The following is a 27981-nucleotide window of genomic DNA, read 5'->3' as shown; positions in this document are numbered from 1 at the left end:
CTGCCTTGTGTTTCTTTTCTTCTAACCCATTCTTTGTGAAATGCCTTAGGTATCGGGTATTCCCTCCATTCAAGACCTCATACCATTCAAACTTTCAGCATCCACAGGCCACTTCGAGCAAATGCAGACCACCAGTTTTAGATAAAAATTCATAATTTTTAATAATAAAAACATGTTATTTAAAAAATTTTTTTATTCAAACACACACAAAAGTAAACAATAGTACAATGAGCTTCTCTGTATCCAATGCTCAGCTTCAACAGTTATCCACTTATGGCTAACCTTGTTTCAACACTACTCCCATCCACCTCCTCTCTTCCATGTTATCTTGAAGTGAATCCCAGACATCATATCATTCCATCCATAAATATTTCAGTATGTGTCTCTAAAAGATATGAAATCTTTCTCTGAACTATTGTTAAAGGTGAAACAAGATTATTATCACAAGGCCATTACCACAACTAAAAGTATACACAAGAATTCCTTAATATCATCAAATATCCAAATATATCAAATTTCCAATTATCTCAAAAATGTTTTAAGGTTTTTGTTTGAATCAAGATCCAAATAAGGCCTACACATTACCCTTGGATGTAACATTATTTTAAATAGCACTAATTAGTTCACATATCTGTTAGAGGACATCATTTGCAACCTATCCCCAAGGTATGCCTTCTATTCAATGATGAGCCAGGTTCCACATTCTACCCATTCTTTTTTCCTTATCCTTTATTTCTAGTAAATTAAATAATCCCAACTCATAGTTATAGGTCATTGGAAACAGTTATCAAGTGTCTGATGTCTCTTTCCAATGGCTAAGGATTCAGAAATCAGAGATTTCTTGATGAAACCTATTTTTGGCCTTCCATCAGATGCTAAACCAATTACAAAGCACATTGAAAATCTGGGAGGATGCATGCTGTAACTTGGGAGATGGGGGCAAATGGGTCCTCCTCACCCACACAGACTGTCTCCAGCTCTGGAAAGCACATCTTCAGAATTACCAAACCAAAAAACCAAACCCACTGCCGTTGAGTCAACCCTATAGGACAGAGTAGAACTGCCATATAGAGCTTCCAAGGATCAGCTGATGGATTCAAACTGCCAACCTTTTGGTTACCATCCATGTTCTTAACCATTGTGCCACCAGGGCACCTCCAAAATTACAGGTATTTCTAACTATGCCCAGTAGTAGACTAATCGCCTCCTTTTACAATGAAATCAAGTATCAGACATTGAGAAAGAGTCTAACTCCAATCGGAGCAGATTAGACCTCAATTTGGTCTTAAGAAGACAGTCTGGTTTCTTGAATCCAGCTAATTGTTTTTCCTCTTGAAATGGGCTGAATTTTCCTTTGGACTCTCTCTACAGGCCAATGCCAGAATTGACAAGTTATCAGAGACAAATCAGCAGTGGACGTGCCATGATGAAGAAAGTCAAGCTCTCCTCCAAGGTCATGGAAAGGCCAAGTGGAAATGGTTGACAAGGGACCAGACTACTTTGGAAAGTGTAGTTAGGAGGACACGGCTAATGCCCAGGCAGGAGGCAATGAGCTTCTAGAGTGGGGAGTGGGCAGGGGCAGATAGAAAAGGAGGCGGGAGGTGTGAGAAATGGAGAGAAGGAGAGGACTGGGGCGGAGAGCTGACTGAATGTGGCGAATAAAGATGGAAGAGGAAGGAATGCAATGACATTTGTGCTTCTGACTCCAGCTGCTGGGAGGCTGTAAACAAACACCCTAAATATACACCCATATGCACATACACACAAAAGGAACCCTCTTCCAAATTGCCCATAGCCCTAGAATGGAAAGAGCCAGGTAATCCGGGAATAGGAAAACATGCCCATGTGAAAAATTCTCCTTGTAGTTATAGCAATGGTTCCAACATTGGCTGCACAGTACAATCACCTGGGGAGTTTAAAAAAGGCCTGTGCCCAGGACCCAGCTCAGGCCAGTTGAATCGGAGTCCCTGGGTATTTTTCAAATCCCACAATCGCTGCCCCCCTCCCCTGCAGGTGGTTCTAATGTGCAGCCAGGACTAAGGACTACTGGACTAACGCACTGACAACAAGGGTTACTTCAGCACAAGGTCATTAACCCGCCTGTTCCAAAACCTGTAGGACTCATTCTTGGAAACATTCACAGCTTGAAGCTTGGTTTGGCTTGGCTTGGCCCCCTGAGAAATGACCTGACCTTTGGACTCACAGGTCTCCAGCAAAAAGAGGCAGGCAGGGTAAGGGGAAGCCTGGCAAAAACTAGGAAAGAAGGGAGCGCAATGTCCCATACGCATGTTTCCCTTTACCATGGCTCAGTGGTTAAGAGCTACGGCTGAGCTTTAGCGAGCTACGGCTGAGTTTCAACAAGCTGCGGCTGCTAACCAAAAGGTTGGCTGTTGGAATCCACCAGCTGCTCCTTGGATACTCTATGGGGTACTTCTGTTACCAATTGCCAATCTGACACAAAGGGTCCTTGTCTTTTCCTGAGTAAGAATACACATGAAAGACAAACTTCATCTTCGGTAAGCTTTATTTTGTTTGAGTCAAGCAAAAGGAGTCAGCGAGGATCTAAGCCTCTCCAAAAGACTGACTCAAAAAGGAAAGCAAGGCTTGGGCTTATATGAGCTCAGTGGAGACAACAGAGTAATGAATAGTGGGCTTCTTTCAAGGGGCAGGTACTTCTCAGAATGGCGATGCATTTTAATTAGGTTGCGCCCACATCTGGAATCCAAGATGCAACCCACTGATATTCAAGATGGAGTCCTCTTGGCAGCCCTTGGCAATACTTATTACGGGCTATAGTGCAAGTGCACTGATCTTTGGCACTACATCGCCATCTTCAGAGGGCTAAGGAAGGTTAAACAGCAGCCAAACTTTGCTCTTCTGCACATGCAGGAGCCTGTAAAGGGGGAAGGGACTAGAAAAACACTAAGAAAAAGATAGTAATTCATGGGTTGTTTCAATCTTATCTCATGTTGTCAGGGTGGGTTCCTGTTTACCCAACTTCTAGATGGTAATCTTTTAACAGCTCTTTTGTTCAGCTGGCACAGTTAACCCTATCTGTCTCAGTTCTACTGTCCTATAGGATCACTATGAGTCAGAATTGACTCAACAGCATGGGTGGAAGGCAGCAGCTCTGACACCTGTGTGCATCATATTCACACCGGGGTACTTGTCAAAACGCAGATTGCTGTGCACAATGAACCCAAAGAACTAACGGATCGCACGCATCACAGCTTACACCACCCCAAGATCGGGAGAACTAGATGGTGCCCAGCTACCACTACTGACTGCTTTGACAAGATCACAGCAGAGGTTCCCGGACAGAGCAGGAGAAAAATGTGGGACAAAAAATCAAATTCATAAAAAATAAGACCAGACTTACTGGCCTGATAGAGACTGGAGGAACGTGGGAGACTATGGCCCTAAGACACCCCTCTGACTTGGAACTGCCACCTCTCTGACTTGGAACTGCAGCCATTCCAGGAAACCACCTTCCAGCCAAACAATAGACAGGCCTATAAAATAAACAATAACAACAGAAAGAACATGCTCCATAGAACAATTATATGAAACCAAAAGGGCAACATTTGCCTAAAAGATAAGACAGGAAGGGGTAGGAAAAGCAGACGAAGGGAAACAGGGAACCCAGGGCAGAAATGGGGAGAGTGCTGACACAGTATGCGGATTGCAACCAATGTCATGGAATACTTTGTGTACAATTTGTTCAATGACAAACTAATTTGCTCTGTAAACTTTCACCTAAAACATTTTTTTTAATGAAGATTGTTGGGCCCCACTTCCTGAGCCTGAAGGTCTAGGGTGTGGCCCGGGAATCTGCATTTTAACAGGTCCCCAGGGACTCTGACAGGGTTCACAAAACAAACGCTGAGAAACACAGGGAGAGGCCTACAGGAGCAAGTCTGCCTGCCCTCTGCAGTGGCCATGTGCAAGCCAGGGATTCTTTTGTTAATCCTAGACCCTGCCCCTAGAGAGTCTGAGGTGGCACCCAGCAATCAGTGTTGGAAATGATCCTGGGGCATTACCCAATTCGGGGCCCCCACAGAGAAGTGACCTACCCTACATTTTCTTTTTATCACTGAAGATGGAAGTGAAGCAGGAAGGGCCCTTGGCTCACTTGCTTGTTTTCATGGGAAGGGAAGCTAGGGATTTTCCTAAACTGACTACTGGCATAAAATGCAGGAGCAAGAACAGGAACCCAAGAAAAGAGCTTCAATTTCATCTGGCAGTGGGTCTCAAAGAGTGGTCCCTGATCTGCAGCATTAGCTAGCACTGCTCGTTAGAAATGCAAAATCTTGGCCCCACCTGAGGCCTACTGAATCGGTCATTCTGGGGTGGGGCCCAGACAGCTGTTTCAACAAGCCCTCAGGTGATTCTGATACTCCCTCAAGCTTGAGAACCAGAAGCTCAGATGCTTCAGTGATCTTGGGATTAGGAAAGGCTTCCCACTTCTCCTGGCCATCACCTCAGATCCCTTTGGGGCGGAAAGGCTACATGGCACCCCTCCTGCTCTCGCTGCTAGTGACTGGGAAAGTGCTGCATGACATGGGAGCTGCCCCCGAGAAAGGGAAGCCAAGTTCCGGGCAGCTGTCAGCTGCTCTCCGGCTGACTCCAACTTTGTTTGTGTTTTCTTCAAGCCCGGAGAGCGGCTTGGGGAGAGGCCTTCCCCAGAAAGTAAGTGCACCTGGGACCCTAATTCCCCAAAAAAGCTCTGGTTCAGGAGCCCCAGGGACTAGTCCCACTGTTCTCCCTAGAAAAGCATGGGATACAGCCCAGGAGAGGCCAGACATGTACCCAGGCTCCCCCTTTCCCGGCCCAGGGAAATGCTTTCTCCTCCCCAGGGCCTTCAATCCGTTAGTTCATTTGCATTTCCACTCCAAATATACTGAATTAGAATCTACAGTTTAACAAGATCTCCAGGTGACTCTTACGTATAGAAATTTTCAAGCACCACTGCTCTCCTAGTGGTTCTCAGGAATTAGGCCCTAACCAACAGTATTAGCATCCCCTGGGAACTTGTTAGAAATGTAAATTCCCAGCAGGGGTTCAATCTCAACAAGTTCAAAGCCCTGCTCTCTTCCTAGGATGCAGAAGCAAATACTGCCTTTCTGAGGCAGCCTGCAACCAAATGGCAAGACAAAAGCCCTTCTTGGACAAAGACAGTGTCAACACTGGGACCCCACACTTTTAGAAACAGGATCAGGGCTGGGGAGGCTGATCTGGAGGCTGAGGGCACAAAGGCGAGGACTAGCCACCCAGTGAGACAGGGCAAGATCCTCAGTTCTTTCTTTTCTGGACCCAGTGTCTTAGTTATCTAGTACTGCTATAACAGAAACACAAGTGGACGCCTTTAACAAACAGAAATTTACTCTCTCTCAGTATTGTAGGCTAGAAGCCCGAATTCAGGGCATCAACTCCCAGGTCAGCAGTTCGAACCCACCAGCCACTCCAACGGAGAAAGATGTGGTGGTCTTGCCTCATTAACCACAGACAGAGATTAGAATTTACAACACATAGGAAAATTACATTAGATCACAAAACAGGACAACCACATAATCCTGGGAATTTTATGGCCTAGCCAAGTTGACATGTATTGGCGGGGGGGGGGGGCACTATTCAGTCCATGACACCCAATTTTGGACCTCTTCTAAGCATTCCGATCAAAGAGAAAGACTAACATGCTCTAAGGAGGGAGTCACCAATATCAAGGCTAACCCAGAATTGCTGGTCAGATTCAGGGTGGCCTTTAGGTGCGGTATAAAAGAGGTCACAACTTTGGAGCAAAAATTCAGGGACTCGCTTGGTTATACTAAAAAAAGCACATTGTATTTTCTTGTCAAAGAACTTTACTTGAGGCAACAACTGAAGGATAATTTAATATCACACTTGCAGGGAAAACATACCAAAAAATCCTTAAATTAAAGCCAAACATTCTTTCCAAGGCACCGCACTGGCATTTTCAGACTGACGGCAGAACGAGTGTTTCCATGAAACAAAATCACGAGTCCAAAGTCTGCCTTTGAAGCAGTTTCCCACTTTCTTTACATCTCTTAAGGCTCAGGGGACAATGCTTGTGGCCTTTCTCAGGGCCAGGTAGCCGGTGACAACGTCGGACGGCAGCCTGCGGATGTAGGCAAACTCTTCAATGGTGCTGAAGCGCAGCTTGCTCTGGGGGTCCGTGTAGTTGGCCTGGGTGAAAAACGGGCACAGTGAACTGCAGAGCGCTCAAGTACAACTTTTAAATCATTTTTTTTTTCCATTTTACTGACACTGAAATGCATCTTCATTATGTCTTCCCGTCACCGAGAGCACTAAATTGCTCACTTTGGCAAAGGCTCATTAATCTTCCCAGACTGAGAAACGCTTTGGGGTGTGGACAGCAGGAACAGGAATAACCACATCAGACTCTGGACCCTTCTCATGGGCACCTCAAGGGCTACAAGCAACATGTCCAAAACCAAATTCATGATTGCCATTCTTCCCTGCCTTCAGACTCCCTTCTGTTTCAAACAAATGTTCCTGGAGGCAGAGAGTGTAGCCCTACCCCTATCCATGCTTGGCACTCCTGGCCCCCTACCCCTTATACTCCACACAGAGTACAGGTTCCAGGAGGCAGGAGCCCTGTGGTTTGCTAATCACTGTATCCCACTCCTAGTACAGTGCAGAGTATACAGTGGTCCTTCGGTCAGTGTCAGTACAAGGAAGAATGAATGAATGGAACTATCACAGAAAAGAGAACTTGTTTCCCACCGACGTCAAAACTCTCTTTTGGCCTGTTTCCCCATGTGCAAAGCAGAGAAAATAGTTCACTTACTATATACCTCAAAGCTTCTGTAGATTTTGAAACATGGGAATGAGTCATTTTGAGTTACTTTTTTAAAAAGCTATACACGATGCCATTAAAGTCCAGACAGACAACATCCAATTACTCATATGTGGATCGTCTGCTCCAGGGCTGATCGTCTCTGCGTGGACCTAGACTCACAGTAATCCCGTGATTTAATAAGGAGGGGGAGGCTCTCTAAAGAAGAAGTCTTCGATTCCTCCACTGGAGAAATTTCTAAGGAATTTAACTTCCATGTGCCAGGAAAATCGGATAATTCCTTAAAAGCTACGATTAATTAAAACTGTATACAATAAAACTTTGATTCTTTGACTTGGTCTAGACAGTGCCGTTCTGTACCACGCTTCCTTTAACAGCAGTAATGTAAAAAAAATGTAAGGGGAGGCTTAATTAGAAAAACAGTGACGAGTCCTCTTGTGGGTGGGCACCTGGCTGTGAGGCAGGTACACACTGCCTAACCGTCAGAGGTGAGGCTCCCGGGGTCCTGGGCAGGAAGGAGTGCAGGCCTGGGCATCTGGCTTTGATCATCCATCCTCCACAGATGAACCAGGCCCAGTCTGGCTCCATTTCTGTGGCTGCCTCACTCCTACTACCAAGCTGTGCTAAGCCAGCCCGCCCAAGTTCAGACCTCTCTGCCAGGAAGGCTGCTGAAAAAGAACACGGAATACAGAGGCCCTGTGGCACCGACAAAACTTGAACAGACTGGATCTGACCCAGGAGCCAGTGTCCAGTATTTTGAACAGAAGGATGCCAAATGACACCCCAGAGTCAGCCAAATAAAGACTTTCACTCCCACAGTCCACCCTCCTCTGGATTCCATCCCTCGAGCCTGAATGAGGCAAAGGCTGCCATCCCCAAGGGCAGTCAGCAAACAGCCTTGGGCTCCACTTGCTGCAGGGTGACAGACAGTGTGAGTGCCTTCTGGACAGCTGCCAAAGCTTTTCTCACTGCTCACCCGGAGCCACAATTCTTTCCACAGCTCTGAGACAGGGCCAAACACAGGTGTGACCTACATGCCTTCCTGCAGTGCCCAAACACAGGGGAAACAGCCACTTGGCTAGGTGGGAGCAGCTGGCTCAGTGCATACATTAGCAGCCTTTGTTTTTTAATTATGTAACTTTAAATTATACACATAACAGATGAACATATTCTTAAAAACAAAACATTACAGATAAGCCTAACGTCCTCTTTCACCACCATCTACCATCCAAAAGTCCTTTGCCTTACCCTGAGGAAACCACTGCTGGGCAGGTCCCCTTCCACACTTGTTTAATGTATACTGTCACAAACGTATATAAACACACCTGATAATCACCTGATACTTTTTTGTGAGTGTGTGTTGACTTTGACATAAGTGGTACCACTCTGTTGATACTGCTTTATACCTTTCAGTCAATAATACATCTTGGAAGTTTATCCATGTTGTTAAATATACCTCTGGCTCATAGAATAGTACGAAAATACCATCGCTGGACCTTTACCTTGCTTCCACCATTTTGCTACTACAAACAGTCTCTCATAAGCATTTCTGCACGTAACTCTTTGTGTACACTATTTCTCTAGGAAGCTGCCTAGAAGGCAAATTGCTGGGTCTTAGGCTTATGCATTTTTTGCCCCAACAGACTGTGTCAAATAGTCCTCCACCAGCGTATATTCCCACCTCAAAACAGCAATATATGAGGACATCCATTCCCTATGAGAGTGACAATATATATAGCCAAATGTCTTAATTCCTTCTCACCTTAAGTAAAAAAAAGGAATCCCTTGTTCTCTTTAGTTTTTTTCTTCATCACCAGTGAGGGTGAATATCTACTTATGGTCATCTGTATTTCCTCTCCTGTAATTGCCCATTTCATATCCTTTATCTTAATTCTTATATACAGTGGGGTAAGATGTTCTAGGTTATATATGACATGACACGTCCCTTACCAATGGCATAAAGGGGCCTGGGACAATACTTCTCACAATGATTCTCATCCCTACTAACGTGTGAAAACCACTGCACTAGCAGATGAGCTGCCTCATAATGGTGAGGATAAAGTGGATATTCTATGGGACCACTCTCCAAGTCTGGTCATAAACCATGGCTTCCACTAGCTCAGCACAAAATAGCACAGGGAAAGATTTCACTTTTGGCTATAAAAGAATAACTGGTACCTCTTCTGCCATAACTATTAAATTGGGTCAAATGTATAGTAAGACAACTATTTTCAGGCAATAGACAATAGGTAGCGCAAGTCTACAACAACTGAGATAAAGGAAATGCAGATGAGCCCCATGATCATCCCAACTCTCTGCCTATGACAATTTCCTGACATGGTTCAGGGGGCAGGGGCTCAAGCATAAGCACAGTACACGCTCTGAGCTGAGGAGGCAGAGGTCAGAGTTAGGGGCTACTGAAGTGGCTACAACTTATATAGCAGGGCATCAGAAGGGAGAGACCTGCACAGGAAAGGGAGAAAAAGTCTGTCATTTCCCATGAGTCCCTGACCACGGGCTCAGCTATTGATTCCTTACTGGAGAGATTTACCAGAGAGTAGATACTTTGGGCTTAGGAGAACTGAGAAACTGGAGGTCTAGTAGTACTGGAAGACAAACTTCAAGCCCAGCAGAGTTGAGAGATCTCTGTAAGATACCAGGCATCCAGCTGACACACTACAAAGACCACAGCTTAGGAGTAAAGATAATGAATGCCCTATTTTTGACAAACCAAAACAAAGCCTAACACCAAACCTCAGTAAGATTGGCAGAGAATAAAGAGTTTGGATGTTAAGTTCAACCAGGTTAAAGGGGCTTGGGAAACAACTGTGCTTTTCACAGACCTGTCCTAAGAAGGTATAAAACCAAGCCTATACCCATTTGGTAACTCAGCTACTGGCCAAAAAAAAAAAAAATCAACATTCTTCAGAGAAACTTAACAGAATCTGAAGTTTGTACAATGCATCTTCTACAACACATATATGCACGTGTGTGTATATATATATAGATAGACAGATGTAGATATGGAGAGAGAGAGTAGATATGCAAAGAAACAAGAAAATTTGACACTCAGTTAAGAAAAATGCAGTCAATAGAAACCGGCCCCAAGATAAACTACATGTTGGAGATAGCAGACAGACACTTTAAAGCACATATTATAAATGTGTTAAGGACTTAAAAGAAAAATATCGACTTAATGACTACACAGTCTTAAAAGACAAAGAAATCAACAGAACCAGACTCAAATATGACACAGGTGTTGAAACTATAAGGCTGGCAATTTAAAATAACTACAAAAAATATGTTAAAGGAGCTAAAAGGCAGAAAACATGCTAGACCAATAAGGTTATTTCATCAGAGAAATGGAAACTGTAAGAATCAAACAGAAATGCTGGAAATTAAAATGGCAGTAACAAAGATGAAGAATGCTTTCAATAAGTACACTTGATATAGTAGGGAAGGGACTTGAAGACATGTCAACAGAAATTATCCAAACTGAACTCAGAGATTAAAAACAACAACAAAACAGAGCAACCAAGAGTTGTGGGACACTATGAAATGGTTTGGAGCCCTGGTGGCACAGTGGTTAAGCTAACCGAAAGGCTGACAGTTTCATCTACCAGCCACTCCTCGGAAACCCCATGGGGCAGTTCTACTCTGTCCTATAGGGTTGCTGTGAGCTGGAATCGACTCGACGGCACCTAACAACAACAACGTTAAATGGTTTAACATGCATATAAATGGAATCCCAGAAGAAGAGAGACAAAGAGGACAAAAGAAATCTTTAAAGAAATAATGGCCAAGAATTGTTGAAATTAATGATAGGTATGAAACCACAGATCCAAGAAGCTCAGAGAACATCAAGCAGGATAAATATCAGAAAAACCTAGACGTAGCATATTCAAACTGCTGAAAACAAAAGACAAAGAGAAAATCTTGAAGGCAGCCAAATGCGGGGAGGGTGGGGGGAGGAACAAAGATAAGAATTGTATCAGACTTCTCGTAAGAAATCATGCAAGTAAAAAGACAACATTTAAAGACTGACATCATAAAAGTGATAAAAGAAAAAATAAATAACCCTGATTTCTATATCCATTGAAAATATCATTCAAAAATGAAGGAGAAATAAAGGCTTTCTTAAAAAACAAAGGTGAAGGAATTCATTGCCAGTAGACCTGCTCTACAAGAAATGTCAAAGGAAATTTTTCTGGTAGAAAGAATATGATACCAGATTGCAACCTAGCTATACACAAAGACTTGAAAAGAGCTGGAAATGGAGTAAATGAAGGTAAAAGAAAATCGATTTTAACTGACCATCTAAAGCACAAACAATAGCAATGTATTATGTGTTTACAGTGTAAGTAAAAGTAAACTATGTGACAATAATAGCAAAAACAATGGGAGAGTGGAATTGGAAATAGGCTATTACAAGATTCTCAAAATACACATCAGGTGATATGATCTTATTTAAACACAGACGCAGATTATTTTAAAATGTGTCTTGTAAACATTAGAGGAACCGTTAAACTTTAGAAGAGGTTTAATAAGTAAATGGAGAAGATAAATAGAATAACAAAAATGCTCAATTGACCTCAGTTATATCATGAGAAAAACATCAGACCAACTCCTGTAGTGGGCAGCCTACAAAATACCTGCCCAGTGCTACTCCAAGCGTTCATGGTCATCAAAAACAAGGAAAGTCTGAGAAACTGCCACAGCCAAGAGGAAGCTGAGGAGACCTGACAAATAAATGTAATGTGGCATCCTGGATGGGATCCTGGAACAGAAAAAGGACATTAAGTAAAAATTAAGGAAATCTGAACCCCCTGAGTCTATGGCCCCTGGACACCCTGCTAACTCAGAACTGAAACCAATCCCAAAGTCCATCTTTCAGCCGAAGATTAGACAGGCATATAGAACAATAACACACATGAGGGACGTGCTTCTCACTTCAATCGAGTATACAAGACCAACTGGGCAATGCCTGCCCAAAACCAAAGATGAGACGGCAGGATGGGACAGGAAAACCAGACGAATGGACACAGAGAACCCAGGGTATAAAAGGAAAGGGGGGGAGTGCTGACACATTGTGGGGATTGCAACCAATGTCACAAAACAATCTGTGTAAAAATTTTTTAAAGAAAAACCAATTTGCACTGTAAACTTTCACTCAAAGCACAATAAAATTTCTAAAAATTTAAGGAAATCTGAAAAAACTATTGGCTTTGGCTAGAAATAATATATCAGTATTGGTTCATTAACTGTAACAAATACACCACACTAATGATGTTAGTAATAGGGGAAAATGAGTGCAGGGTATATGGGAATTCTCTGTACTACTGTCTCAATACTTCTGTAAATCTAAAACTATTCTAAAAAATAAAGTCTATTTAAAAATGCTCAACAAATCCAAAAAAGAAAAAGAAACAAAAAACAAATGGAATAACTGAAAACAATTAGTAAGACGGTAGATTTAAATCTAACCACATCAATAACCACTTTAAAAGTAAACCTAAAGATAGCAGTTCAAAGACAGGTTGTCAGAATGAATAAAAACCAAGACCCAACTACATGCTTCCTATAAGAACTTCACTTTAAATATAAAGCCACAGATAAGTTAAAAGTAAAGAGATCAAGAGAGAGAGCATGCAAACACAAACCAATAAAAGATGGAGCAGCTGTATTCATTTCAAAGTAGACTCCAGAGCAATGAATACAAGGGATAAAGAGGGACACTACACAATGATAAAGGAATCAATTCTCCAAAAAGACATAACAATCCTAAACATGCAGGCACCTAACATGAGAGCTGTAAAATACATGAGGCAAAAACTGATACATCAGGAAGGAGAAATGGACACTATTGTAGTTGGAGACTCCATTCTCCTCTAATAGTACTTGCCATATTTTAACGCAAATAACGCGTGCCTTCTACTTTTGTGTGCCAGCTGCACCCTCCCCCTGCAAGGTATTTTTGTAAAATGTGCTATGCTAACTTTTTATAGCAACATGTGAAAAAAAAAACTGGTATAGCGGGCCTTACGAAAATACCTTGCGGTTGGGGGGAGTGGTTGGCAAACAAACATAGAAGGCTTGTGTTATTTACGTAAAAATACCGTAATAGAATAAGTAGGCAGAAAATCACTAAGGATTTAGATGACCTAAAAAAATGCTAAAAAACAACTTGACCTAATTAACATTTATAGACCACTCCACCCAACAACAGCAGAATACACATTATTCTCAAGTGCAAATGGACCTTCACCAAGACAGACCATTAGTTTTGTATTGCTGTTGTAAGAAACTATCACAGACTTAGTGGTTTAAACAACACACACTGTTATTTAAGTAGTTTTGCAGGAAAGAAGTCCAACATGGTCTCAGTGGGCTAAAATCAACAGGTCAGAAGGATTGTACTCCTTTCTGGAAGACCTATGGAAATTCTGTTTGCTTGCTTTTTGTAGCTTCTAGAAGCCACCCACAGTGCTTAAGCAGTGGTCCCCTCACTCCATCTTCAAAGGAAGCAATGTCGCATCTCTCTATCACCTTCTTGCATAGTACACCCTCCTCCTCTACTCTGAAGGACCCTTGTGATTACATTGGGCCCATGTGGATATCCAGAATAACCTCCCTATTTTAAGATCAGCTGATACAAAAAAAAAAAACAGCGCCGTCGAGTTGATTTTGACTCATCGCAACCCTGTAAGCAACCTTAATTGCATCCACAACCTTCATTCCTCTTTGCAATGTGACATAAAATATTCACAGATTCCAGGGATGAAGACATGGATAGCCCTGCCTACCACAGGGCTATAACAGGAGAATGAATAAACAAATTGTGGTATATTCATATAATGGAATAGTACTCCCCCCCAAAAAAGACGCAACTATTTATACATGAAACAACATTGATAAATCTCAAAAACATCATGCTGAGCCAAAAAAAAAAAAGCCAGACATAAAAAAGTACATACCACATGATTCCATTCATATGAAGGTGTAGAACATGCTAATGAATCTACAGTGAGAGCTCAGATTTCTGTTTGCTGGGGGCATGGGTTAGAAACTTACTGCAAAGGGACAAAAAGGAACTCTCGGGAGTAATGGAAATACATCAGTCACAACTCATCGCACTGCACATTTAAAATATGTAATATGTAAATTTTAATCGTATATAAATTATTCTTCAATAAAGTTGATTTTAAGAAGACACAGGAAGTCATGAAACTATTCCTGAGGTTAGAAGGATGACATCTGTCTACAGAAGAATCCTGATCAAAAGGAGGAAAATGCAGAACAGAATTTCAGATTTTCATGGAGGCTGGATGAATTCCCAAAACTACTGCCCTGAGATAATCTTTAAACCTTAAACCAAAAATATCCCCTGAAGTCTTCCTAAAACCAAACAACATTTTAGCTTAACCTGCTTTGAGCATTATGCTCTTTTAAGAACTATCTATATGGAATCAAACTGACAAGAGCAACTCGATAGATAGGAACCTTAGGAGGAAGTGAGTTTATATTAATGGGGGAGGAACAATTCAGGAAGGGAGGGTGAGAATGGTTACACAACTCAAAGAATGTAGTCAGTGTCACTGAATTGCACATGCAGAAACTGTTGAATTGGTGTTATGTTTTGCTGCGTATATTCTCAACAACAAAAAAAAGATGACTTCTGACAATCCTTTAGCAACCAAGGGGTTCTCTCTAGAAGACCCAAGAGATGTGTCTGGAGCTCAGGAGATCAAAACTCCAGCAGCTCTGATCAACACTGTGTCTCCATTGAGCTGCCCAGGGTATTAGGATGCTTCTTCTTGAATCTCGGCTGTCTCCAGGTCTATTCAGGGGTATTCAAAGTACCTCTCTCTACCAGAATCCAGGCCAGCCTGTCCGTGGTTCCCAACACAGCACTATAACCAAAGATGAATGGCAATAAACGCAACTACAGTGACAGTTACAGGACACTGGTATCAGGCCTGTTCCCGTACCAGAGTTATACAACTACACTCACATACCCTACCCAGAGCACACAGTTCAGGAAGCCGGATGACCTGAGATTTCACCCATGGGAAGCACTGCATGCGACTCACAGAAGAGAAAGCCAGGAGCCAGCTTACGGGAGGGGGCAGCCCAGGTGAAGAGATGTCTTAAAGTAACCTGCAAGTGAAAGTCCCCTGACACGCTAACATTTAGGAGATACACCCTGAGTGGATACAAAAGGAACCCAGCACACATACATTTTATAGGCCTCTCATTCTCCCTGTTATTTTTTAGTAACATTGTATTTAATGGCCTATGTTCAAAAGCTTATGGTACATTCTGAGGAGTGTACACTCTCTGGAGGAAAAGCCAAAATATATGAGAAATTCAGATAGCATAACCAACATATTTTCAAAGATATAGTAAAAACTCAAAAATTTTCCAATGTAAAATTTGTATAACTAATTTGGATCAGTTTGTTGCAGAATTTGGAGTCATACATTTTTATAAAAACATAAATCATACGAATGATGTGTCTGTGAGCTTAAAAAGTGGAGTGCTTCATGATCTCTGTAACTATGAGCAAAAGCCCATCCCTCAAATTTACTAGAGACAAAAAAAGGAGTAAGAAGGTGAGCTGAAGGTGCCTTTACAAGTTCCATGCTTCATTTACATTCTGCAGATAAAGAAATAAGGCTCTCTGAGGTTCAGCAGCTTGCCCAATTCCCACTGTCACGGTAACACTGGTGGTTTTCAGTATGGTTTCAGGAGTCACTGGTGAGGGATGGGGAGAAGGTCAGAGGACCAAACCGAAATAGGAGCCAGCAGGTAGGCAGGCTCCAGGTTTTTGGTACACTTAGGTTCTATAGAAAGTCTCATTTGGAAAAGAGGTTCTGATGCTTAAGAATATGATCACTGTGACTATACTGCCTCTTTAGAGAAGCTGAAATGTTAAAAAATAAAATAAAATCATCATCTAAAATACAGCAAATTTTCAAAAACTAGTTGTTTCTTCCATGTTACCGCCATATAGTTAACCAGCAGAAGTAGCAGAACTGAAACTGGAGTCTCTGGCTTCCTGGAGCAGTCTTCCCTCTAGGCTGCCCACACCGACACCCCAGGTTGGATCTATGAAGGAAATGCATGAACACCTCAGCACAAATCCACTACCTACTCAAAGTGTACGGGCTCCAGGCAGGACCAGCAGTGGTCGATACTCAGCACTGTCTAATAGATGTAACTGTGAAATCTTCTTTTCAAGGTAATAAGTTAGAGAGATGGAATTATACTCACAAGAAGACCTGAAACATCAGAATACTTCTTAGCTGGTTTAAAGGATGGAGGAGCATCAATACTGAAGTCTGGAGGGGGAAAAAAAAAGATAACTAAACTGGCTTAAAACACTCGAATCCTTTATCCTTTTTTCTAATACTGTTTAATAATACTCTTGAAATTTTTACTTTGTGATTAAGTACCCACAGAGTTCTCTGGGGATTAACCGAGGAAGTAAAGGAGGAGCCTTAGGAAGTATGCAGTATGTCATAAACCAGATGTGGGCTCCAGATCCAGCCCTGCCCTATCACCATGGGCTCTCAACTCCAGCAGAACCACTAGAAAGCCTATCTGCCCATAAGCTCCATGCACATCTCAGGCTCCATGGGGTGATGGTGATGAGATGCTAAGCAACCCACTAATTGGGCCCAAGCATCTGGAAACCTACATGTCCACACTCAGACAGATGACTTGCTTACTTGTCACTGGCCTGAGTCACTCCATGGAAGATGTGCAGTGGGACAGATGGGAGAAATCTTGCACCTATCCTTTTCATCAATGTTGAACAGAACACAAAATAGTGTTTTACACTGATTTGGACATACTGCAGCATAAAGCATTTACCCTGAAAAACACTGGCTCATTGAGGACAATAGAGGCGGCCTTTAAGCTGGCTGATAGAAAAAACCCTCCTAAATCTGGGATTTATACTTAAGCCTCCCCGTTCTTGGAAACAAATTTTAAGAGAAGACTTTTGAATAAAAAGTCTGTCTAACAGAAACACTAATATTATCATATCAGGACATATTTCTCCAGGCTGAAATGTTAACAGTGACCCCAAAAACCACACACCCATGCAACACAAACACACGGATTTAACACAGACACAGTTATGAGGAAATATACACATACTTTATCCCTAGATTGATGCCACTGGAAACTCTCAAACTAAAAATTGTTTCCCTCTACTAATGCAAACACAAGAAAATAATGCAGGTTTGTTGCAACAAAGTTCCCAGTGTGAACATTATAAACACGTGGAACGCTCTAGATGGCTCACAGTTAGGATCGTTCAGTTGCCATGGCAATGCCCTTTCAGAAGCGAGAATTTGTTTCAGGTTCTTCCAGGTTCTGTTCTTCTTGCCAGCTACTGCACCACCGTGGCCAGAATGCTTGAATTAAAAGCAGGGGTTAGAAGAAATAAAAATCAATGGAGACTGCCATTTGAGAGTCTGACATTTATGCTTAATCATAACTGTAATATACTCCTCATTCTATCAGCAATCACTTGTACCCCAGGACTTTTTTTTTTTTTTAAGTATTACATTGTACACTTTAATCTTAGTTATTAAAAATAAAGCTTTTGGGTTGTAAAAATCCATGAGTTGGTGAGGGAGTAGAAATAAAAGGCTACTTTTCTATATGCACATAGAAAATTAAATCCTTTCTTGGACCTAACCTTGTAGAATTCACTCATGAATTTCCGATCATTTTAAAATAAATTTACTACAAAGTTAGATTTAAACTCATGACCGCATCTCTAAACTCCCCTCTAGGGGCAAGTCTCTGGCTTGTAAACTACTGGTAATCCTGGAAAACCCGTGTAAGCCTCAATCATGGCATGGCAAGCCTTCCAGAAATCTTATTTTTTTGGTTCCATAAAGATGACAAAATAAAATGGGAAAGCATAGCAGAATCTATTGCAGGTGCTCGTAGTAGTGTATTTTCAAAACTAATTAATGAAAAATAAACTTTAATAGTGTACTCTGAGTTGCTGTAATTTATTGCATCTCTCAAGAAGGAAGGGAAGAGAACCCTATTTCTACTTTACAGCAGAACAGCTCAGATTTACTTAAAGAAACTAATGAAGAGAAGGGCTCTTTACGGAAGTATTTCAAGCCTCGTCTGAAACGTAGGTGAGGCCAATGAAACGAGAAGGGAACAACCACCACGGAAAGGACCAGCTCCCAAAATAGTACCCTTTAACAAATTTCATAGAAGGCACCAAAATCCTTGGGAACTGACACACTGGAAGATCAACAAGAAAGGCCCTTCTTCTCTTGCCCCCTCCCTTCCCACACCAGCCCATGGCGGGAGAAGGCGGCGATTAAGGCTGGGAAAGAAAGTGACACCAGCGTCACCTCAGCTGTGGGCCCAGCAAGGTCAGATGCTGAGGCGCATATATTTGGGTTTTTATATCTAAAATACCTTAGATGCTTACCACAAAGTTGGGATCCTTAAATGGCAAAGGTTTGGCAGCTCTTTCCACAGGTCCTGTGCTAAAATCAGAGGGCCCCATTTTATTCTCACTCATGGCTTCCATACTGATACCCTGAAAACATAGTAAGAATGGTTAGAGGTCAGTTTCTTTTAGCCAAGTTCCCTAACTCTGCTCTCAGTAAGACAGAAGATGCGAGCACATGCAAGGCAAGAGAGGGCACCCAGAGCCCAGCAGGTGCCGTGTGCCAGAGAAGGGCATGCCAGGCTAGGTGCAGCACTCTATGTGCAGAACCCGCAGGAAACTGTCAGGAATCACGGCTGCCATGTTTCCCATCTCCCTATGTGCCAAGCACAGGGTGGCTGTCTCCCCTGAGTTGCTTATTTAATTCTGACAGCCACTACAAGGTGGATGCTATTATCCCTATTTTACAGAAAAGGAAACTGGGGCTCTGGAGGTAGGTTCAAGGCCACACAGTAGTCGACCTTTGGATCTAAACCCAGGTCAGGCCAATTCAAAAGCCCCCACCATCTCTCTAACACCAACATGGTCCCTACTCCTGTTGATGTCAGACTATGTCCTGAAATATTGAGGCAAAAAAGGGTCAACCCCTTCAAGTGTCTAGTCAGCCTGAGAATCCAGGATGGAAACAGCCTCCTTAAGGGGCATGGCAGAATGTGGGCTTCCTAAGGAAGGAAAGCCCTGGGGCACCATGGGTCAGATGGCTGCAGCCACAGGGTGCCCGGAACTAGCAGGTGAGTATGCTTTAAGACAAAAAATTATTTTATGCTAACAATCACAAAGCAAAAACAAACAAAAGAGATCACTTCAGATTTGTAATGCAATTTCCAATCCTCCCAGACTGCGATAGTCTTTTAAAAATTATATCCCTATCAAGATATAGCACATTTCCATCAACCCAGAAACTTCTCTCATGTCCCTTCCTCATCAATACCCTCCATCCCCAGAGCAACCATTGTTATGATTTCTACCACATTACTTTAGCCAGTTCTAGAACTTCATATACAGTACATGGAATCTGACAGCATGTTCTCTTGCGTCTGGCTCCTTTAGCTCAACATGAAGTTTTTGAGGCTGGACCTTAAGTTGTCTGCCATAATCTTGGTTCTTCCATTCTGATATGAGGCTCACTGGTTAGTTCTTAGGATTGTTTCTCTCTCTCACTTAATTTAAGCTTCCCTATAGGTCCAGCCTCCTGGTAGTTCAAGGCCATCGGTTCCTTCCTTGCTGAGTAGTCTTGTCGACAACAACCCTTATGAGTTGTTGTCAGATCCGTCAGGAGAATGGCCCTTTCCTTCTAAAACTGGCAGGTTTCCTTGGACCTTCTCACCTCATGTTCCTTCCAGCCAATGGGCCTGGTCTTTCTCCTCTGCTCCTAAAACAAGCCGGTGATTATCACTCTTCTCAACCTGCAAGCAAGCTACAGAGTCCTTGTCAGGTGCCATGGAGTTAAGACGCCAGGCAGTGGTGTTGGTCTTGGAGTGCCAAAAAATGCTCCAAGACTGCATTTTTCCCTTTCTGTTTATGCCTCTTCTATGATCCCTAGTGGGGAAAGCCTCTTGGAAGCCCAAAGCTGCTGTGTGCACAGTGAAAGGGAAGGGGGACAGGGGATTCTTTTCACACAGGCTTTTTGTTCCAAGGCTCCAGTGAGACCTGGGAGAACACCGTCAGGCAGAAATGCCTCCTTTAGGCCGTAAGAGTCAGGCAGGTGGAGCTTCCTCAAAGGCTACTAAGAAAAGTAGGTCCCTAGCAAGTCAGCACAGAGTTGGAAAGTCTGGGAGCTCTGCCAACAGAAAGTACCCACCATGGGACAAGTTCATCTACCGAAAGTAAGGGGATGGTGGTGTGAGGAGAGGGCCAGAAGTCTACATCAGTGACTGTGGGCACCAAGCTAGACAAGAGTTGAGAAGAAAATGAAACTGCCTTTCAAAACAAACCCCTTCTGCTGGCTTGCTCACTCAATCCTCTTCTCTCCCCTCTTCAGCAGGGTCAGATGCCCACTAGGAGGTCAAGCTGAAGACAGGACAAAAAAAGGAAGCCCCCCAACATAAGCTGAGCCATGTCATTCCAGAGCTGCATCCTGCTTCCGAGATAGTGGAGGGCTCTCTCTTCCCTCTCTATCTGGGCTCCAAAAATTACCCCCACCTCTTAGGCCCAGAATCAGGTTTTCCACTCTTCTTTCCTCTTTATTCCCACTCATGTTACCATAGCCTCATTCTTCCCTTCCCCTCTGCCTCAGCCAAGCTGAAACGCCTGTGTCTACTCATGAGAGGATGAGAGGGAGAGACCTTCTGCCAAGGAAGGATCAAGTCTGTGAGGCTTGGCTGCAATAAAATAAAATAAAAACTGATGTATAGTTTCCATATTACTAAACCACTGTTAACACTAAGAGACTGTACAAGATAAACTGCCCCTCCCTGAGACATGAACGCCCAAAGAAAAGGAAAGGCAGTAACGCCTAGTGGTAACGGCTGCCCACTCTGCGCAGCACTAAAAGCAGTGATATAAGTCCCAGGGAAGAGGAAGCCGGCCTGCTATCAAACACATACACGCCTGCCGCTGAGACTGGTGCCAGTGAGACCTCAGGTCTCAGCCTAGGTCTGCCCAACCGTAGACAAGTAAAGCCAGGTGTTGTTGAGTGGACTCCGACTCATGGCTACCCCACGTGTATCAGGGTAGAACTGTGCTCCACAGGGCTTTCCGTGGCTGATTTTTGGGCAGTCGATTGCCAGGCCTTTCTTCAGAGGCACTTCTAGGTGGACTCAAATTGTCAACCTTTTGGTTAGCAGCTAAATGCATTAACTGTTTGCACCACCCAGGGACTCCCCAAACTATAGAACTCCAGAAAAATTATTTTGCCTGTCCAGATAGATAGCTTGCATGACTTTGACGCACGCGTAAGGATAATGTGGGCATTCTGTCTAAGGTTACAAAGAAGTGAGACAAATGCCTTTTGTCTTTTCACTGAGAAATCAAATGCCCAGTGACAGTTACCAACAGTATTTTAGATTCAAAGAGCTGACCTCAGTCAAAAACTACAGGGTTACTGAAAAGTTACTTTAAACAGCCAAAATGTGAGATACAACCTAAATATTCAAGAAAGTCAATTAAATAAGAGCACTAATTCCTTGGAACATACTGCAGCCATTAAAAAGTCGAACAGATTCTCAACAGCAGCAACAAAATAAATAAAACTATACTTTAAAAAGTCTAATTGAGGAGAATATCAACTAGAGAAATGTTACTAAGAAATGTTACTAATGTTACTAAGTAAACAGGGTATACAATGTTATATGCTGAATACAATTATGAAAAATGATACATGTAGAAAATACAAATTATAAGTTTTAGGGAAAGATACTGGGTGACTCATGTCCACTTTGAAAAAGTAACATTAAAAATAGAAAAAAGCAGCTAATAAAATTTAAAATTATCATGATTATTTTTAAAGGTTGGGGGTAGAATGGCTATTAAATGAAAAAAAACAAATCAGTCCAGATTCTCTGGCTACTTCCAATTATAGAAAATTTCTGTCATCATCTGCACTCTCCACTATCCTAAAGAAGCAACAGCTACCTCTTGACTTGTTCAGATGCTTTGCTGTTTATTAACCATCAAATCCAGTCTATTAAGTAATTCTCAGTCTACAGGTCTTTTAGGTTTCTCAGTAAATTTTATCAACATGAATAGGCATTTGAAAAGCCTAAAATACCTCATACTGATTCAGTAAAATTCCCCCAAAATGCATTTCTCAGTACCATGGATTTGGTTATACCAGAGATCTAATTATGTCTTCCAAAGTAGAGAGTGATAGACTATATCAAGAGAGGCAGTTAAAAAAAAAAAAAAAGATGAATGTGAATGTGGACTCTGGACAGCCTGTCTGGGTTGGAATCCTGCCTCTACCATTTATTAGCTGTGTATCCTTGGGCAGGTTACTTAACCTCTCTGTGCCTCAGTCTTTTTATCTGTAAAATGGGGAGGATAACAACTCACAGAGGGTTGTTTAAATAATTAAATAATACTCAGAATTTAGAACAGTTTCTGGCTCTGTTCTATAAATTATATATTCCACAATATAAATGCTTAACGCATATTATTATTATTAATACATCTTTTGGTTTCGCACAGTGTATCTGTCCCCGAACCCACCAAGTAACACTCATCATTTCCAGAGTGTCATGACCAGAATGAATAGAAAATGACAACTTTCTAGATTACCACATAATGATCAATAACTACACCAGTTACACTGAAAACATAAAACCAAACACAGAGCTGTAATTCTAAGATGGCAACCTGCACAACTAGCCAAGCTTAATCACTTAAGAGTAATTTCTGCTGAATTAAAGATCCATCTTGATGGAATGATAAAATTGTTTTAGTACTATTAAACTATTTAATACTATTTACTGGTGCTGGTGTAAACAAAACTGCTAGAAATGCTTTGCTCAGCGTACTTTTATCTCAAAAATATTTCCTTCAGCTCCTGCAGACTCCTGAGCATAAAGCCCTTTGATGTTCATCTACCCATTCACATTTACTTCAGAAACCGCATGCACATTTCTGGAAAATGAAACCCACCTCAAGAATCCATGACATGGGAGTCACTGTATAGGAAGCAGTGAGTTTCCATTTATGATAACAGATAATTTGGCAACAATTACTGCAGAGGGCTGCACAACGTGATTAACGTAATTGATATCACCTCGCTGTACACGTGAAAAATGTTAAATTGGCAAATGCTGCATTGTATACATTTTTATAACAATTAAGAAGAAGAATCCCCGATACCAAGTCATTATCAAAAATTCCAAAAGGCACTCTAGGGTCCTGTGTAAATGTCCTTTGCAAAATTTTAAATCCTACAAATGTTCTACACACTCTGCTTTAAAAAAAAAAAAAAAAAACAGAATAGCTGAAACTATTGAACTTGAAACTCTTGAACTAGGGAAATTTAGATGCTGAAGGATCTGTAGAATCCCTTCTACCTCAAGAAACTCAGTCATTTATATAAAAATACTCACTCCCTCCACTAAGGAAGCCTGGGGCAGTCTGAGTTAACCTTGTATGTGCTCCTGTACAGAGCTCTGAGATTAGAATGCTTTGCCCAGCTAAACCCCACCACCACTCAAAGGCCACCTCAAGCCCCTCGGCCTCCCACCACTCTCCTCTGACTGCCATCGCCAACACTGAGTCCTCATCCTTCTGTATCCTGACACACTAGGGCACCAACATATAATCAGCTTTGGCTCACGGTCAGAAATTACTATATTTTCCTAGATAGGAAATACTAAGTTTTCTTAGATTGAATTCTAAGATGGCTCCCAAGACTCCTGTACCCTGGTGAACACAAACTTTCTTCCAGTTATTCGTCAAACACTAATCTAGGTACTGCTGGAAACGGATTTTGTCAATGTAATTAAGATCCCAAATCAGCTGACCTTTGAAAAAAAAAGATTATCTAGGAGGTCCTCCCCTAATCACATAAACCCTTTAAATCTGGGTCTAGATGCCAAAGGCGGTAAGTCAGGAGCATGAGGGATTGGCTTTGAAGATGGAAGGAGCCATGTGGGAAGGAATGTCGGCAGTGGCTGACTGCAGCAAGGAAACTGGGACCACAGTCTTACCACTACAAAGAACTCAATTCTACCCACGACCTGAATGAACCTGAAAGTGGATTTTTCCCCAGAGTCTCCAGACAAGAATTCAGTCCAGCCAACACTTTGGTTTCAGCCTTGTGATACCCTGAGCAGAAAACCAACCCAGTCACATTACGCCAGGCCTTCTGACTTACAAACTGTGAGCTAATAAATGGATGTTATTTTAAGCCATAAATTTGTGTCTCTCCTTCTGGAAATTTTTGGAAGGGCAGGGACAAGCTATAATCCTTTGAAATGTCTTAAGCATACTACTGGGAACACAACAGAAATACAATACAGTAGGTTCCTGCTGATTGAACTGAACTGAAATAGCAGGAGGACTGAGCAAGAGACACACATGAGAACCATCTCAGGAAGATTCCAGGCAGTCCTCAGGGCAGCACTGTGCTGATGCCAGCTTATGTTGTAGATTAAGGAACTGGAGTGCAAGGAAGCCAAGTTTTTTTCTTTCCTTATGGGGAGCCCTGGTGGCACAGTGGTTAAGAGCTCAGCTGCTAACCAAAAATGTCAGCAGTTTGAATCCACCAGCTGCTCCTTGGAAACCCTCCGGGGCAGTTCTACTGTCCTATAGGGTCACTATGAGTCAGAATCAACTCAATGACAATAGGTTTGGGTTTTTTTGGTAAGGGACGCTGAGGGTGACCTGGGGTAACTGGTTACTGCACCTCACTAGCTAAATGTCAGCTGGGAAGGGAAGGGAAGCAAAGACAAAAAAATTCACTATTACCGGAAAAGCCAGGTTTTCCAGCCTCTCCTGAGGGTTTACTCAGGTTCCTTAGATGTAGAGGACCTAGAGGAAGTGTGAGGCAACCCTTCTCTTTATTAAGAACCCTGAGGCCACCAAAGTTGTGGTTTCCACCAAGTTGGGTTACTGGAAATTTCCAGCACCCTGAAGGCTTTTGGTCACAATCTGAAGCTTGATGTGATGGGAGTTGATACCTACTACCTTTGGATGCAAAATAATCATTCCTTCTCATATGTACTGACTGCATTCTTTGGTCTTGGCACCATTAGCTATCAAAACTCAAAATGTACACGCTGGAAGAAAGTACTCATGATGCATGTGTCTGGCAAAGGACTCACATCAAGAGTGTTACAGATTAAATTTGTCTGCCAAAAAAGTTATGTTGAAATCCTAATTCCTATTTGGAAATACGGGGGGTTCTTCTGTTGTGTTAACCCTAGAGTAGGGTTGGTCCTAAACCTACTTCTGAATGATGTCTTATAAAAAGGGCAGAATCGACACAGACACACAAACACAGGGGAAGACAGATGCCATATAAGGATCAATTACAAGCAAATGGACACCAAGATTGCCAGCAGACAACCAGAAACTAGGAGTGAGGCCCACAAAAGGAATCAACATGGCCGAGATGCTGGTTTGGACTTTTAGCCCCCAGAATTGTGAGATAATAAATTTCTGTTCTTTAAAGCCATTCACTTGTGGTATCTTCTATCAGGGAAGCACTAGGTATCTAAGATAGAGTACATAAAGAATACTTACAAATCAATAATAAACAGCCCAATTAAAAAATAATAATCAAGCACTTCACAAAAGCTACTGGAATGATCAATAAGCATATGAAAAGGGGCTTGATATCATTCGTCATCAAAGAAACAAAAAATTAAAATAACAATGAGATACCACAACACATCCACCAGAATGGCTAAAAGTAAAAAGACTGACAATGCCAAGTATTGCTGAGTATGTGAAGCAACTCCAACACTCACTGATGGTGGGAATACAAAATAATGCATTCTCTACATTGAAAAATACTATTTAACCATTTCTGATTGAGTTAAACATGTGTCTACCTATGACCCAGCAATTCTACTAGCCATCTACCCAAAGGAAATGAAAGCATATAACCACACAAGACTTGTAAAGAATGTTTAGAGTAGCTTATGTGTAAAAGCCAAAAATAATTGGAATCAGTGAAATGTCCATCAGTTGTGGTATGTTCATACAATGGATTACTGGGGGTGGCACTGTTACAGATAACATAAAGGCATCCCAAAAGCACTGTTCAACAGAGAAACCCAGACAAACACAAATTTGTTATGCATACAGAGAGGGAGGTAGCCGCCTTCGAGCAGACTCCAACTCATGGGAACCCCTTGTGTGAAAGTTGCCCAGCCCTGTGTCATTCTCACAACCACCTTCTCACGATAACTGGCATTGTTGCAGCTATGGTGCCAATACATCTCATTAAAGTCCTCCCTCGCCCTCAGAGGCCCTCTACTTCACCAAACATGAGGTCCTCCTCTAGCAAAATGATCCCTCCTGATGACACACCCAAAACAAGCAAGTCAGAAAATGTTCTGCTGCAACCCATAAGGTTTTCACTGGATAATTTTCGGAAGTAGGTTGCCAGGCCTTTTTTCCTAGTTCAACTTAGTACGGGAGTTCCACTGAAACCTGTACACCATGGGTGACCTGGCTGGTATTTGAAATACCAGTTACGTAGCTTTCTGCATCACAGCAACACACAAATCACCACAGTACAACAAACTGACAGACTATGGATGGATATTACGTGTAATTCCATCTACTTTATGTTCAAGAACAGGCAAAGCCAATCTACAGTGAAAGATGTCAGATGTCTGTGGTTATCTCTGGTGAGGAGAGAAAAGTACTGACTGGAAGAGGTCATCAGGGGATTTTCTGGAGCTCTGGGAATGTTCTCTGCATCTGGGTGGTGATCATATAGGTGTATATCAAAAAAAAGTCGTTGCCATCAAGTCGATTCCGACGCACAGTGAACCTACAGGACAGAATAAACTGCCCCATAGTGTTTCCAAGGAGCAGCTGGTGGATTAGAACTGCTGACCTTTTCATTTGCAGCCCAGTTCTTAACCACAGCACCACCAGGGCTCCACATAGGTGTATACGTATGTAAACAGTCATTGAGCTGTACTCTCAAGATCTGTACATGTTAGTGTACGTAAATCATACCCCAATAAAGTACTAAAAAGAAAAAAAAAAACACTACCAATTACCCCTTGAAGAAACAACAGGGACAAGCCTTTCACAACTCTAGAGCAGCCTCCGGGTGATGGTGCCACAGATGTGCTGGGAGGACAAAGTAACACCATCTCTGCTCTCTAATTGTTCCGAATACAACGCAAGAGCCAGAAAAACACACTAACCAAACCACTCCTCTGCTTAAAATTCTTAGCTGGAATTGCGAGGCCTCTGGGAAGTCTGCGCCAGTGCTGTGCTCAGTGATTTAAAGCTATTATCTCATTTAACTCTCATAGCAACCCCATGAGGTAAGACAGACCAAACCCACTTCAGATGGGTGAAGAGAACTTTCTATTCCCACCTCACAGGCCTGCGACAAATGTCTGTGGAACTGATGAAGGTGAGGCAAGCTAACTTCTGAAACAGAAGTTCCCAACGTCGCTCTAAACATGACCTCGAGGGAAAAGAATGGCCTTTCGATTACGCCAGGAATAACTTTCCCACCTTCCCATCTCTCCCCAAGGACAACGCAAGGCTGGTGGTTCTTCACTAGACAAATCCTACATTTATAAACTAAGGACAAAAACATTTCTTTTGCACCAGAGACCACCATTCGCCAAAGCACGCACGAGCACGCGCTCCGCCCTTGCCACGCACGGTTCCGCGCAAGCGTATGGACAGGCATTCTTGGCCCCTGCACGGCCCCTAACTCCGCCCCGCGCGGCTCCGCGCACGCGCAGGCTGGGGGGCGGGTCTTACCTGAGCATAGTTGGAGGCGGCCACCCTTTTTTTCTTAGTGGCGCTGTAACCTCCGGCGCTGCTTCCGTTGTTGGCAGGACTGGCTGGCCGCTTCTTGCTGTTCCGGGCTATGCCCGGAGTGGAGCTGGTGGCCACAATTGGAATTTGAGCCGCCATCCCTCCCGCGTCGGTCTCCGCCCTTCCCCACCGATTTCCCTGTACAGCGCTGAAACTTCCGGGTTGCCGCTGCTTCCGTCTTAACGCCTGAAAACCCGGTCTGGATTCT

General features: G+C 42.7%; 1 protein-coding gene across 1 annotated transcript; it reads right to left on the bottom strand.

Moving 5' to 3' along the window:
* Positions 1-27981, bottom strand: INO80C (INO80 complex subunit C). Its single transcript, XM_003406327.4, has 5 exons — positions 27717-27981; positions 18312-18422; positions 17151-17262; positions 16112-16179; positions 1-6204 (listed from the first exon to the last, which is right to left on the bottom strand). Exons 1-5 carry the CDS (start codon positions 27870-27872, stop codon positions 6073-6075), a joined length of 579 nt encoding a protein of 192 aa, XP_003406375.1. The 5' UTR covers positions 27873-27981; the 3' UTR covers positions 1-6072.

Source organism: Loxodonta africana, chromosome 11, assembly GCF_030014295.1.
Source record: "Loxodonta africana isolate mLoxAfr1 chromosome 11, mLoxAfr1.hap2, whole genome shotgun sequence".
NCBI lineage: Eukaryota > Metazoa > Chordata > Mammalia > Proboscidea > Elephantidae > Loxodonta > Loxodonta africana.
Note: the sequence above shows the minus strand (reverse complement) of the source record. Positions and strands in the feature narration are given on the sequence as shown.